The following is a 14,942-nucleotide window of genomic DNA, read 5'->3' as shown; positions in this document are numbered from 1 at the left end:
CGCGCTCCCCGCGGCCCCCGCCTCAGCACCGCCCCACCCGACCGGCACAACCCGCGAGTGCGCCTATCGGGGCGGGGGGAGGGACCCACTGTAGCGGAACGATGGCCAATCCGGTATCAGAGGACCCTGTGAGTGACAGGGGAATGCGCCAGGTACCGACTAATCAGGGGAAAGGCGGTGCCTGCGGCTGAACGACACCCGCGGCCTCGACAGCAAGGAACCCGCTCGGGAGGATGGGCGGGCTTTCACCTAGATTGACGGCCGAGCAAACCATTCCGAGTGCAAGAAGCGGGAGAATGACACCGGAAGGGGCCAATCTGCTGGCGTTGCTGCTGCGGAGGGTGGGCCAGACTGGTCGGTGAGCTGCTGGTGTTGGTTGCAGGTGAGTGCGCGCTGTTCGGAGGGAGCGCTAAGGGGGAGGCCTAGCTCTTCGCCCGTTGCGGAGAGGTGGCAGCGCTGGAGACCGCCACATCCCGTGGCCGGGCCCCGCGGTCGCGCTGTGAGCGGAGGGGAGGCCCTTTGCGCCATCCTGCCTGTCCTGTCAGAATTAGTCCTCCCTTAGAATGAACAGGGGCGGCGCAGGGCGCGTGCGCGAGCGGTCTGGGCATGCTCAGTAGCGGCGCTGATGCCGTTGCCGTCCCTCTGGCGGGCGGGCAGAGCGAGGGGCGGAGGCTATGGCGGCGGGCGGCGTCGCTGGGCTGCAGGGGAGGGCAGGGAGCGGGGCGGGAGCGCGGCGGTGAGGTCGGTGGCGGCTGATAACGCCGGCCACGGCAAGCAGAACGTAATTTCCTTGTAACGTCTGACTGCCCCCGGGTTTATGCGAGACAGGGCCGCGTTTATCCTGCTGGGGTCAGCGTGCGTTGGGGGCTCTTTGTGGCACCGTTACCGGTTAACGGCAGGTGATGCCCCCCGGCGCCTCGGGCCCCATCGCAGCCGTTAGTCCACCCGTGCTCCTGAGGAGCTGGGCCGGCCCCCAGCAGAGCTGACCCGTGCTGCCGGGAGCTGTAGCAGCGCGGAGGCCGCTGTGCCTGCCTTGGGCGCCCTGCTTTGTGCGGGCTGGGAAAGAGGCGGCGGTTGTTCGCCCACCAGATGCAGAGTGCTGCACCCCCTGGTTGGCTTCTGGTTGGCTTCTGGCTGCTAAAGAGTATGCCCAGACAAAAGCCGTTTATACCCTGTGCTCTTTGTTCTGCTAAGAACTGTAATGGTTGTTAGAAGGGGGCTTCTGTGTGCCCTCAATTACAGGCCATCTGTAAATCATCGAAAGGTAAAAAATTTGTTTACCCTTTGGTTTTTGAAGTCAAGCCATAGCTAAAAATCTAGGGCCTGTTTGAAAAGTGCTGCCCCTCCTTTCTGTTGCTTGCCGTTAAAAATCTTTGTGTGTTAACCGTTCTATATTGTCCATGTACAAATGATGCAACAATATTGAAAATCACATTATTTCAGGTATTTCTTAGAATCCTTCTTTTTTTTTTTTTTTTGTTTTTTTTTTTTTTGTTTTTTTTTTTTTTTGTCATTTAGCATTCCAAGCTCCCTGTTACTGTGAAAAAGTGCTGTTTCTATACAGGCCAGAATTGCTGTCTTTCTCCCTAAAATAAGTCTCAGTTATAACTGAGGATGGGGTTGGCCCATGCAAAATATTTTAAACACAGAAGAAACATTTTGGGGGAAAAGTGTTTCAGCAACGAATCAGTAGTGTAATTCACTTATTTTTAAATACCATCTCCATTTTTCTTCATGACTTAGTCAGGCAACGCTTGTCATATGTACTCCCTTATGTATTGTCCAAAGACAAGAGACAAAATGAACTGACAGCAGAGGAAGACAGCAGAATCAGGAAAAAAAAAAACCCAAACAGGAAAATGCTATTCACCAGTATCAAATTGTAGCTGAGACTTACATTTCAAGCATTGTATTCTGCACGCTTTGAAGAGGAAATTGTGGCCATACCTATATTTAGTACTGATAAGTGATAATACTAATGGAATGTGGATCTTACCTAGTTCCAAAAAACCCCTCAGGTTTGATTAATAGGTTTGACTTTCCACGTTTTCTTCTTAGAGAGTTGTAAACATGTAGCAGTTTTTTTCACTAGTGGATTTATTGATTTTTTTTTTTTTAAATAAGCATCATGTGTGAGTGCAAACTGAAGTTCAAAATGCACTGTATAATATATAATATAATTACGAAAATACTCAATATAAACCCACATTCTTAAAAGTAAAACATGCAATGATAATAAGCTATACTAAATTATTCTTAAGTATACTCAATATTGAATGTATGTTTTGAAAAAAACCCACACATTTTAATCATATACAGAATTGACAGACTACAGAACCCAGTTAAAGCAGTAATATCCTCTTCCAGAATTTGCAATTGTTATTTTTACCAGACGTAGAAGTACAGAATGGCATTTTAATTCCAATTTTTTTTTTCTGAAACTGAAAGTTACAATTCTTGAATTTCATTAGCTAAGAAAATAATTTACAAAGGAACTTGATGAATTTGAGAAATTAGCTTTCTGATAAAATCCATTAAGTTTGAGTTCTTCTAAGCGAGTTTTTTCTTTATCCTAATGGATTTATGTGTTTGTGAGAGGATATGCAATTAGACATCACTGCTTGCAGAGAGGGAATCTTCCACTTTTGGAATGCCTCCAGGAATCAGTGCAATTTCACTGCTTCCTACTGGTACCATGCTGGGTTTTTTTTCCATGCTGGTATTTTTCAATCACTTTTAAAGAACTGAAAGCTTTAAAGTCTCTGTATCACCTTTCCTTCTTAGAATACTGTCTTCATCATGTGTTATTGATAAATGCCACTTTTGTAGATTAAATGTCTCAGAATGTCACAGGCAACTTTTTTGATTGTCTAAAAATGATTGACTGAATATTAATTTTCTTTGAAGTTCAGTTATTCATGAAAAAGCTGTGAGGCTCAGTTGCATTGAAATTTCCAGACAGGAACCTGGAATTCTGTTACTGTCTGTTTTCAATCTTAGACAATCAATGACAATCAAAACAATAATACAGTGTAAAAGTACAGAACTTTGTACTTAGTATTTAATTACATTTCAGTCCACCCTTGTCTTTTTAGTCAGCAGTTAGAAATGTCACCAAATCCTTCAGATACCTGTTCCACTCATTCATCTTGCTGAATATTAAATTAGGTGCTGTTAAATCAGATGTGTAGTGGGGAGTGATGTCTTATTGTTAACAAGTTACTAATTTCTCCCCTTTTGAATATATAAGGAGTGAAAATAGCAAATCATCTTGGTGGGTATATAGTAGACTTAATATAATACTTATTTTTAATATTAAATTTTAAAATGCTGGCCTTGACCTTTTCAAAACTTATATTAACTGTACAGTTAAATTTTGTATGAAAAAAACACCACAACCTAAAACTTCTTTAGAGAAATGTGTATAATTTCTTTATCTTCTTTGTTCTTAATTCTTTTTTCCTGGGTACATAAAGTACACTGTAAAATATCAGCATTTAAGATTTCTCTTTTTTAAAATCCTACTATCTAGTAAGACATACTGTCCAAGCTGGGAGAAGGCTAAGTGAGAAAGGTAATGTTCTCTTGAAGAACAATTTATTTCTCATGAAATATCTACTAAGAAGTATTAAGAATTAATATTCTTTATTTTAATTGGTGGGAGAGAGCAGTAGCACAACTATATTCTGCTTCGAGATAAAGCAGATAGATTGTTTTACAATTGTTTGTAAATAGTATAGTACAAAGGTTGAGTTTAGACTGGTTTTGCCACCTGTGTTGGTAGAGGAGAGAACATCTACAGGCAGAATGTTGTTTGTACCCTCTGAATACATACATGCCTCCTGTAAGGCTGGTGTCCGTTGTGCTGGGCTGCAGTCCCATCACAAAGGTTTGGTATTGTTTGTGGCAGGCAGGCGTGGCCCCAACAGCCTTTGTCTGACAAAATGCTGACTTACATACACACGATTCTTACATACGCTCAATACTTTCACAAAACAACATCCCCCAGGCTATTCCAAAGTCACATGTATTTGTATTTATCTTACTATTATAAAGTGATCAAAACAGTTTGGTGTAAGTATTCTGCAGCATCATTCTGTACCCAGTGTCCTCATCTGGGTGTTCCTGCTCCATTCTTATTACACAGCCCCTTGCCCTCCCTTGTTCAATAAACTTTCCTCTGTTATTCACTTAGAATTAATTGCACATCTTATACCACTCTCAATGTCATTAGCACATTTAAACTTCTGTAACCATTTTATCTGTCAGTCATGGTATCTAAGGTTATTTTGACTGTTGGTTTAGTGAAATCTTTTCAGCAAAAGTGTTTACGAATATATTTTGTACAGGTGTGTTCTGATCGATGCTCTGGTGAGAACTACAGTAGACTCTGCACAAACAAAAGTTCATCTCTGCTCAAAGTTCACTCCACAGTTCTGCAATGGATGTGAACACCATTTCTAGGAGGCATATTGCATATTGGTTAAGATTTTAATGTATGCCTGTTGAGATATTCTGAAAATAGCTGTCCTGGATGTTTTGGGATTCCTATGCAAGTTTAACAGGATGCTGTGTTTGCAGTCTTTTAGTGTATAGTCTAGGATTCAACAAATATCCAGGTTATGAAATTGATACTCAAAAGGGCAGCTGGACTTTCTGAAGGATGAGCATAAACAAATAAATTACACATTTCAACTTCTTCCACGTACAGAATTATGAGTACATCTAAGAAGGATTTTTAGTGGTGCCAACTAAAAGAAAAATCTTTATAATATGTTATGTCTTATAACTGTCTTTGGAAAGGGAACATTAGCATTGGTGAAGTAAAAGAATTCCTCTAGAAATTCAATGAGTGTTTTTGGCAGCTATTTGCTTGCTATACAGCTATGAAGGTCATTAAACATTTTCTTTTAGCTTTTTATCAATAGATTAGACACGACAGATAGGAATGTGTGTATATCTCATATTTTGACTATGGTATTTATCAGACTTCTCAGTGTGGTTCCCTGGCATCTGTGTCAACAAGCTCATTATGTTCTATGTTCTGTGCCATCCTTTATTGTCTTGGGAAAAGGACAGTGTTAAAACAGAGGGGTCTTGTGAACAACAGAAAAACTAATGAGGTCTGCGTCCTTATTAGTGGACTTTGTGACAGACCATAAGAGTGCTCCTACCCTCAGAGCTCGCAGGTGGTCCCTTAGTTCATCCAGCATAATGAGCAAAATTATCTTACCATCCCCTGACTCCTTCTGTTTAACTGCTGGCTGCTTTGTGGCCGTATGTAGGCTCGCCGTTTCTTGCCACTTCACTATCAGGTGTGCAGAATGCCTTGCCCCTCTATGAGATCTGCACAGATAGCTTTAAGAGGTACGTATATCTCCCCAAGCAGGTACTATGTGGGGTTGACCTTACTAACTTTGAAGTCCATATCAGATTTCCCTGTAATGGCCAACGGGCCGCTTGTTTGATGTGACTTTCAAGCAGAAAAACAGAGCAAATGTATTTAAGGGGGTTTGGTTTTGGAGGGATTTATATTTTTTTTTTAGAAAATAAAGCTAATAGCTAAGCAGGCATTTGTCAGCATAAGATGTGTAAATGTTCAGTATGCGAGCAGAGAAGTTTTGTCAAGTGATAGGGTAGCTTGAATTTGGCCACATGAGAGAACACATTGGATCTCACCGCAGGCAATACCGTCTCATACACCAGTACTCGGGGTCTGATGCGTCATGTTACAGGAGACGCTGGAAGGCTGATTGTGTGTCAAGTGCCCGGTGGGCCAGATGATGGAAGAGGGCTTGAGTATGTAGTCTTTGCCTGCTGTGATGAGAAGGTGTATGGCACACAGCCGTACGTTAAGAAACAAGAGTAGGAGAACCCAACTCTAATGAACCATCTGCTGGAGTTTGGTTCTTGGTAATCCTCATGAAGGTAGACTTTGTAACTGGAATCCTGTCAGAGTAAATGGAGCAAATATAAGGAGGGTCATTGCCTAACTTCCCTGAACTCCAGACCTATGCAACATACGTCTGCAGCCCCTATATATATATGTTTTCTACCCTTTTGTCAGTAACTTGATCAGATGTTTATAACTATCAATTAATTCATACGGCTTTGTAGAAAAATGCATGAAATAATTATAAATGCTAGTTGGCCTTGTTTAACATACCAAGTTGTAGCTGAATTGTTAAAATATTTTGGAGTGCTCTAGAATCATTAACAGAGCCAGTAAAGTGGTAAATGAGTACCAAAATTATCAAATAAAGCAGGAATTGGCTGCAAGGGAGATGAGATTAGTACCAAAATTATCAAAGCAGGAATTGGCTACAAGGGAGATAAGAAATGAATGTTTTCATATTTATTTTTTCTAATGGAGTGGAGGGGAGGGTGAATTAGGCTAAGCCATAGCACAATATTCATTAGTATCTTCCTTAATGATAGACAAAAACATTAGAAGTACACTGCTGAAATTTGCTTTTAATAAAAAATAAGGAGACACTGCTATTACAGAATAGGATTAGGATGCACTGGATGACCTGCCAATTGGGACTAGTGAGACACTGGTAAGATCTTAACCGTAATGCTGTACAACAAATCTGATATCAGTGAAAGAAATAGGAGACAAAACTGGAATAGATGAAGAGGAAACTGCAAGAAATAATAAGGAAAACAAAAACTCAGTCATATAAATAGACCTAAGAAAGTTTGACAGTTGTTCATTCTAATAAATGTTGAGAGAGGATATCGACAGTCTTGATAAGAGTCAGTAAATAAAAAGAGGAAAATTAAGTCAAATGACAATTTTGACAGAAGAACAACTATATGTAAGCATTAATAAATCGATTGTGTAATTAAAAGAAGGTTTTGCAGTTGTGGCACCAATGTACTGGGATAGTCTTTTTGTGGAAATAGTGGCGGTAAAAGAAAACTTTCTGAAACAGATTGCTTTTATGAAAATGATTATATGTTGTCTGCCTAAAATAGCAGACATGGACTTGACATTAGATGTTTCTGTGTTCATTATACAAAGGTGAATACTACAGAAATTGGTATTTTACATACAGAAAGCAAGTTGTAGGTCAGAGCTTGCTATAGAAATTACATGTAAAAGGAGAAAGACGTCTACTATCTATTACGGATTCCAGAATTTTGTGAAAAGCTATACATTTCCTTTAGAAGAAGTGTTACTTCACATGATACTAAATAAACCTTGAAATTCACTTACTTCTTTTTTAAGTTTCATTCAAATATGGGAAACTAATTTTACTGAAACCACTCTGCTTTTGAAGATTCAGTCTTTTGAGGAACAGGCTTTTAAATTCAAAGAAAAGGGTATTCTAGAGAATTATGACATACAAGAAAGCTTTATGATTTATGGAAGTTGGGGTTTAAGAGGCCATACATTGTCAGAATAAATGGTGGTCTTGTTCTTCTGTATTTTCCTAGTTCCTCAGGCTTAGAATGGAAAGAGTGAATACGTGAGATTGTCTGGCCATGGGAAGGAGAAGATGCCTGCTCCAAGGGTGCCAGTGCTGGCAGCAAGATCAATGGATCTCTTCTGTTCCAGGAGACATGGAGGTCTATTTGTGGTTGGAGCTACCTGACTAGATAAAGCATAGATCAGTCTGCTATGAAAGTACCTCCCATGAAGAAGACTGCTTGATGGCTTAGTTTGCTCTGAACGCATCACGTTATCAGATACTTTTTTTCATGAAATTAAAAACCAAAATCAATACGATTCCGGGTTTGGCTTGGAATTTTTTATCCCCTTCTTTGTCAATTCAGGTGGGCCATTATCTGTTGCTAATTTTAATTGGAATTGTGGAAGAAAAATCCTGCAATAGAAAAATCTTGGATTTTTTCCTTAAGCTTTAAAATAGGCAAGCTTGACTCAAAATTGCTGTAAGGGCAGTTTATGCATCTGTAGCAGTATAAATAGCTTTTTAAATAGCTGTAAATAAAATATACTCATGTTTAAAGTTTCTTTTTGTTGGCAAAGTGGAGTAAAATACTTTTATTGTAAAAAAGGCCAACATACAAACAATGCACTTCAGCATAGGGATTTTCACCAGAAAACCTTGGCTGCTGAAAGGGAGATTGCACTGTCTTAAGTTTAAATCAGTTCTGAAGCCAGTTAATTTACACCACTGTAAATGAAGCTCACAGTGTGCAGCATGAGCTGTAAGCAAACAGCTTCCTAGCAAGGCTAGAGGTGCAAGATAAAATCATCAATTGACTAAACACTTAAAGTTGCACTGTCACCAAACCACCTCTAAATGACCGTATTTGGTAAACCCTAGCAATCCTGTGATTAGGCCAGGCTGTCAGTGTTTGTCTGTATTTTATTTTAGTCCAGAGTGCCTAATGGGAATCCACTTAGAAATAGTCTGGTAGCCTGTATCTCCCTTCCACTGTAAGCTGTATAAAGACCATTGGTCTGCTTTGAGTTTGGGTGTTTGTAGTATACAAAGGAGCCTTCTGGAATCCAAAAATATGTAACGAAGTTTTCCTTTTCCATCTTCATTTCACATGAAATGGTAAAAGTTTGGGGTTTTTTGAGGGTAAGCCTAGGACTAGTATTTCTCTTAAATTACCATTAAAAATTTTAACACAGTCCTTGTGTGCTTCCCGTGGACTTTATTGAAAAACCTACAGGTGGGTACTATTTGTAGAGTTGTTCTTTGACATATGTCAGATATTTTACTTTTCAAAGTCTGCTATGTGTATATATTTTGCAAAGTATAAGTAGTAGTATTATAAAATTAAATTCAGTATAAAAGTCACTTCTAACACAAATTTATAACTGTTCATAGGACTTACAAACCAAATTCAATGCTGGGGCGTTTTGTTTGTTTTATAGTATATTGATTGATTTTTATTTTTTTTTTAATAGTAAGACTGTAGAATCAATTACTTATTTTTCCATTTCAGTTTCAGGAATAGATTGAAGAAACCATGGCAAATCAACGGGATTACATTAGCAGACCTATTTGCAATGGAATTTCTGTTCCTGAAAATAAAATCAATTCCTTAGTGGCTGAAGGTCATGGACAACAAATTCTAAAAGTACTACAGAAGTTCAGAGAACAAAATATATTTTTTGACTTCAAAATTCTTGTGAAAGATGAAATAATTCCTTGTCATCGTTGTGTACTGGCAGCGTGCAGTGATTTTTTCAGGTAAACCTAATTTTGACGTGAGTTTGCAGGAAATGGATTACAAGTTCTCTGGGAGGGAGGGAAGGAATACAATTACAAAAATTAAAAAATAAATCATTACAACTTACATATGTCTGTGGAGTTTTGAGCAAAGCATTCAAACATCATATTAGGGATACCAAAAAAAAAAAAGAACCAAAACAAAACTACAGTGTTAGATGCCTAACCATACCCCAAACACCTCTTTCCAAAGTGACACGAGGACTCTATGGATTTGAGATTCACACAGCAGCTTACACTCTGAAATCCAAATGTCAAACCATAAGTGCATTGTTCTGCTGTTAGGTAGAATTGACACAAGTTGTGTATCTGTACTTGAAGGTCCGCAAGGGTATTGTTTGATTTTGCATGTGACGGTGTATGTACTTTGACACGTTTATATTGTGAAACATAACAGGTTGATTACAAATACCTCTAGTATTGAGCAATTGTGGATAAATTGTACATGGTTTCAGAATGGGGCTGGATTTTGTTTGTGTAAGATGAGCGGTCAGTATAGTAGTTTGTCTGCAGAGGTATTTAAACATAGATTTTTTCTAAACTACATTTCAGCCTTTCAGCATGAAATGGATCTGTGATCTTCTGGTGCTTAAAGCTGTGCATTCAAGGGACAGACAGATCATTCATGTACAGGATATTAATTTATGAAGAGCCTTGCTAACCTTTTTATTAGTAAGGCTCAGACTTGTGATTCCACACTGCAGGTCTGTTTCCAAATACACTGTTTACTAAAACACAAAGCTAAGATGCTCTAACAATGAAAAAAATGGGCTCCTGGAAATGAGTTAATGACCTTGAGTCAGTTGCCAATACATAGGAGACAACTGTTATTTTCAACTGGACTGGAGCATCCCATGGTCTGTGGGAGTCTGCTACATATGACAGAGGATATAGGCTAGATGTATTCTTAGGACTACTGAAAAAAGAAATGCAGATGAAATAAGCTATTTCCCCACTGTAGCAGCAGATTTGTTTTTTCTCTGACACACAGAATTACTTGCATTTCAAGTGTTTCTGCTTGACAGCACAGAGATGCTCTGGTAGAAAGGAATAGTAGGATGAAATAGCTTCCAGTGGTAATTTTTGGAACTGAAGTTATGCACGTGGTAACGTATTGTCCTTTTCACTACCTACAGGCTCTTCAGGTTAAAATTTGCCAGGAGAGATCTCTCCCTGTGTGCAACAGTTGATAACAGCAGCCATCATATTCATAAGTTGTCCTGGAATGCAAGGCCCATTTATTACCTTCAGGGAATGAAAAGTACCTGGGTCCACTAGATAAACTGTAAAATGAAACACCTTTTGTCTTCCTGGGCCTTTGGACTTCTCTTAGTTTTTGTTTCATTGTGTAAACCAAAGATTCAGCAACGTTTTGCTCTCTACTTGTTAGCGTTCAGAATCAAACCCTTTGCCTAGATCGCTTTCCTTCTATCAGTATTGTTCAGTTGCTATTTTACTCTGTAATTTAGAGATTTGTATCGTAGCTCTTGGGTTAATGATGAAAGGATTCTAAGGATCGTCATTTAATATGCAGAAAGGTCTTTGGAACGTAAGTGTCGTATTGTAATTTTATGTTCTTGTTCAGGAGGTCAGACAAATTCCTGCTTTACCTGATAGTCACTTCCCAAAGAGTATGCTACACACAGTGATTGTTTTTTTTTTTCTCTTTGGCTTCATAAAAGCATGGGATTTTAAAAATCACATACTATACAGATACTAATTGTATAACTTCACTATGATATCATACTTTTTTAAATAGGAAATATCAATGATATATTAATAATCCAGGTTATATACTTAGCATTTGATGATTTATCTACATCTTTCTCCACTATCATCTTCTGTCAACTTCAGAAGCCGTTGCTATCACAGCCTGATGCTTAGGCTCTGGGAGGGTAGGGCAAGTGATGTTGCAGCACTATTCTGTTGCCAGCACTTCCTGGCTTGAAAAACTATAATTATTTTATCTTGCCATGTTAGATTGTGTGAAATACTTAAATGTTATTACATATTTAGTAATAAAGTAGTCAAATTTGTAATAAAATTTGCACAAATCTACTGATCAATAGTTTGTTCCACAATTTCAATCATCTTTGTATCCAGTCATAATCTACTTTCTGCACATTGTATGTGCAAGTTTCATTGTGTCATACAATCCTATGTCAAAACCTCATTTTTTTTTCTGATATCTGCCTGTACCCATACATCTATCTGCCAACTCTAAAGCAAGAATTAAGTTTCCTCGTGTTTTTTCTCCTCTTTTACCCCTCACCTACTTTTATTACTGAGGAATGCACCCATCATCCATCCTGCCATTTGTTCAGCTTGCAATTTGGAAGGCCTTTTGTCGCTTAATTTTCTGTATTCATCCACAGTGCGTGACCTAAATCATGGGCCTTTTTACTACATATTTTTTAAATCGGCCTTTCTTTCTCAAGCTGTTGAAACTGATGCTACCCTGAACAATTTCACATTTTCTCTCACATTGAGAGCTGCAGACTTCATTGCTGTCAGTGAAAATCCATGCAAAACACAGGTGCTGCTATCATTTTTGTGAGCTATCACTTTGAGTATGTTCTTATCACCATTCCTTTGTTCTTCAACCATATCAAGCAAATGCATTGTTCTTACGTATGAGAACCTCCACATTTTAGAGCGATACAGCCTGCCCACCTTATTATACACCCCTGATTGTCTCTTTCTTCTCACATCAGTGTTCTCTGCTGTTTGCTAGATCTTTAATTTGTGTGTATATCTTCTATATTTTGTCCACAGAGCCATGTTTGAAGTTAATATGAAAGAACGAGATGATGGCAATGTTACTATTAGTAATCTATCACCCAAGGCAGTGAAAGCTTTTCTTGATTACGCTTACACAGGAAAAACAGAGATAACAAACGATAATGTGGAAATGCTCTTCCAACTGTCATCATTTCTTCAAGTTTCACTCCTTTCCAAAGCTTGCAGTGACTTTCTAATAAAAAGTATTGATCTTGTGAATTGCTTACAGTTGCTGTCTCTATCAGAAAGTTATGGTTCCGTCCGCTTATTTGATCATGCGCTAGATTTTGTACAGCACCACTTTTCCTTGCTGCTCAGATCAAGTGATTTTTTGGAGATGAATTTTGAGATATTACAAAAATGTCTCGAGGCTGATGAACTAAATGTCCCTGAGGAAGAATCAGTGTTGAAAGCTGTCCTTCAATGGACCAAACACAACTTAGAAACACGACAGAAATATCTGCCTAATTTGATGAAAAAAGTGAGACTACACCAGTTACCTGAAAAGACTTTGCAGGACTTTCTACATTCTGAAGAACACTTACTTAAGAGTGCTAATTGCTCAGTAATAATCAATGATGCAGTTAAAAGTGTGCAAAACTTTAGTGGACTGTTTCCAGATGCACGTCCTTCAACAACAGAAAAATATATATTTGTTCATAAAACTGATGAAGATGGAGAAAACAGACATACATTCTGCTACAATATCAAAACAGATAAATGGAAGGAACTACCACATACGCACATGATTGATCTTCCAGGGTCAAGTTTATCTAGCTATGGAGAAAAAATATTTATAACTGGAGGATGCAAAGGGAATTGTTATAGGACTGTCAGGCTTCATATTGCTGAACCGTTTCATGATGCCACTGACCAAACCTGGTGCTACTGTCCAGTCAGCAATGAATTCTCCATAGTGTCAGCTATGAAAAAACCAAGGACAATGCACACATCTGTTGTAACCTTAAATCAGCTCTTTGTAATAGGTGGGAAGACCAGAGGAGCTCAAGAAACCCGAAGTCTTTTGGATGTAGAATCCTATAATCCTCTTTCCAAAGACTGGAAATCTGTAAGCCAATTACCCAGAGGTATCTACTATCCAGAAGCAAGTGCATGTCAGAACGTAATTTACGTCCTTGGCTCAGAAGTAGAGATTACTGATGCCTTTAATCCATCTCTTGACTGTTTCTTTAAGTATAATGCTGTGACTGATCAGTGGTCTGAGCTTGTAGCAGAATTTGGGCAGTTTTTCCATGCAACTTTAATCAAAGCAGTTCCAGTGAACTGTACGTTGTACATATGTGATCTCTCCACCTACAAGGTCTACAGTTTTTGCCCAGAAACCTGTGTGTGGAAAGGGGAAGGATCTTTTGAATGTGCTGGCTTTAATGCAGGGGCAGTTGGGACAGAAGACAAAATTTATATATTAGGTGGTGATTATGCTCCAGAAGAAATCACGGATGAAGTTCAAGTCTACCACAGTAGTAGGTCTGAGTGGGAAGAAGTTTCACCAATGCCAAGAGCCTTAACTGAGTTTTACTGTCAGGTCATTCAGTTTAATAAATACAGGGACCCATGGTCATCTGTACTGACAATTTGCTCTGGAGAATTTTGAAACTCCTGAGTCACATGAATCTATTTAAATGCACAAGTTTTAGAACAGATTTTTAGGCATTAATTTACAGATGGGAAAATATGTACTGTTTTGTTTAAATCTTCAGTTTAAATTGTATGCTATAGAACTGCTTTTGGAAGAGTCCATTAAACTGTCATACGATAGTCATTATACAGAAAGTATTACTTAATTTTATATGCAAGTCTTCTCTGTAATTATGTGAATAATTTGCAAAACGATTACTTTTCAAAAAAGCTTAGTCATGAGGAATTCATTGTGTAATATGTGCCATTTCTGTAATACTCACAGTTGACACATTTGTCCCAGTAGACAAATTGCTGAGTGAGAAAACTGACTGTGATACTGTTTTCCCTATGTAACTGAAGTTTAAAAGAAATCTAAATTAGTGTTGTTTAGGTTTTTATATTCATAAACCTGTAAGAGGAATTCATTGTCAGCTTTATCTTACTAGAATGACCTTAGCAAGGGCAAAAGCCAAAGTGACCTTCACAGCATTAAAACCAGGTGTCTAACTTGAAGAGACTGGTAACTCCTACCATCTTACTGGAGCTCTTCAGTTTTACCAGTTTTTCTCCATCCTTGTGCCTTAGTAGTAGCTGAACTTTTTTGTTTTCATCCCATTATCTGTGGCAAGATAAACTTTGATAACATCACGGTGTGGGCAAGATTTCTACAGGATGGATGGTTCATGTGGTATCTTTGCTTCAGTCATGCTGTTAACTAAAGAAAAAACACTTCAGGATGTTTTCTAACAGAAGTCTTCCATCTCTGAAGTCTCCAGTGCTACCTACAAAGCAGCCACTAGGCTGCTTACAGCAGCAAGCTGTAAAATAAAGGTTAGTTGTTGCTTCAGTTAACTACGGGAAAAGGTCGTATCTTGTCACATACCAAATACAAAGTTACAAAAATAAATCCCTGTATTTAAAGTCAAAGTAAATAGTATTTCTGATGTGAAAGAATTCAATTTTTAAATTTCTGTAGTGGTTTAAATGAACTAAAACACTTTATCTTGTACTTCATGGTAATTTTATGTGTTAAAATATTACATGGTAAACACTACACAATACATTGCTTGATAAACTTTCAGTAGTCATCTGTTATAATGTTAAAATTGTAATGGACTTGTAATATTAGTATTAGTCTAGGCATACATTGTGAAGTAAATTTGATCTCATGCATACAAAGTGGGACCTGTGTCTGACAGAAGGACATGGAAATTAGCTAGGTTTCATAAATTCATTTGTAATCTTCCACAGCCTGAGAATTTTCTTTCTTACCAGCTATTTGAATAAGATATTGGGAGTCCTTAC

The 14,942-nt window shown here is 38.5% G+C and overlaps 1 protein-coding gene across 1 annotated transcript; it reads left to right on the top strand.

Annotated features, from left to right (window-relative positions):
- The first annotated feature begins 8,952 nt into the window (after positions 1-8,952).
- KBTBD3 (kelch repeat and BTB domain containing 3) lies at positions 8,953-13,611 on the top strand. The gene is made up of 2 exons (XM_009952952.2): positions 8,953-9,176; positions 11,991-13,611. Exons 1-2 carry the CDS (start codon positions 8,953-8,955, stop codon positions 13,609-13,611), a joined length of 1,845 nt encoding a protein of 614 aa, XP_009951254.2.
- Positions 13,612-14,942: the final 1,331 nt, after the last annotated feature.

The sequence above is a fragment of the Leptosomus discolor genome, chromosome 1 (genome assembly GCF_034619465.1).
Source record: "Leptosomus discolor isolate bLepDis1 chromosome 1, bLepDis1.hap2, whole genome shotgun sequence".
Classification (NCBI taxonomy): domain Eukaryota; kingdom Metazoa; phylum Chordata; class Aves; order Leptosomiformes; family Leptosomidae; genus Leptosomus; species Leptosomus discolor.
This window is presented reverse-complemented; position numbering and strand designations above follow the sequence as displayed.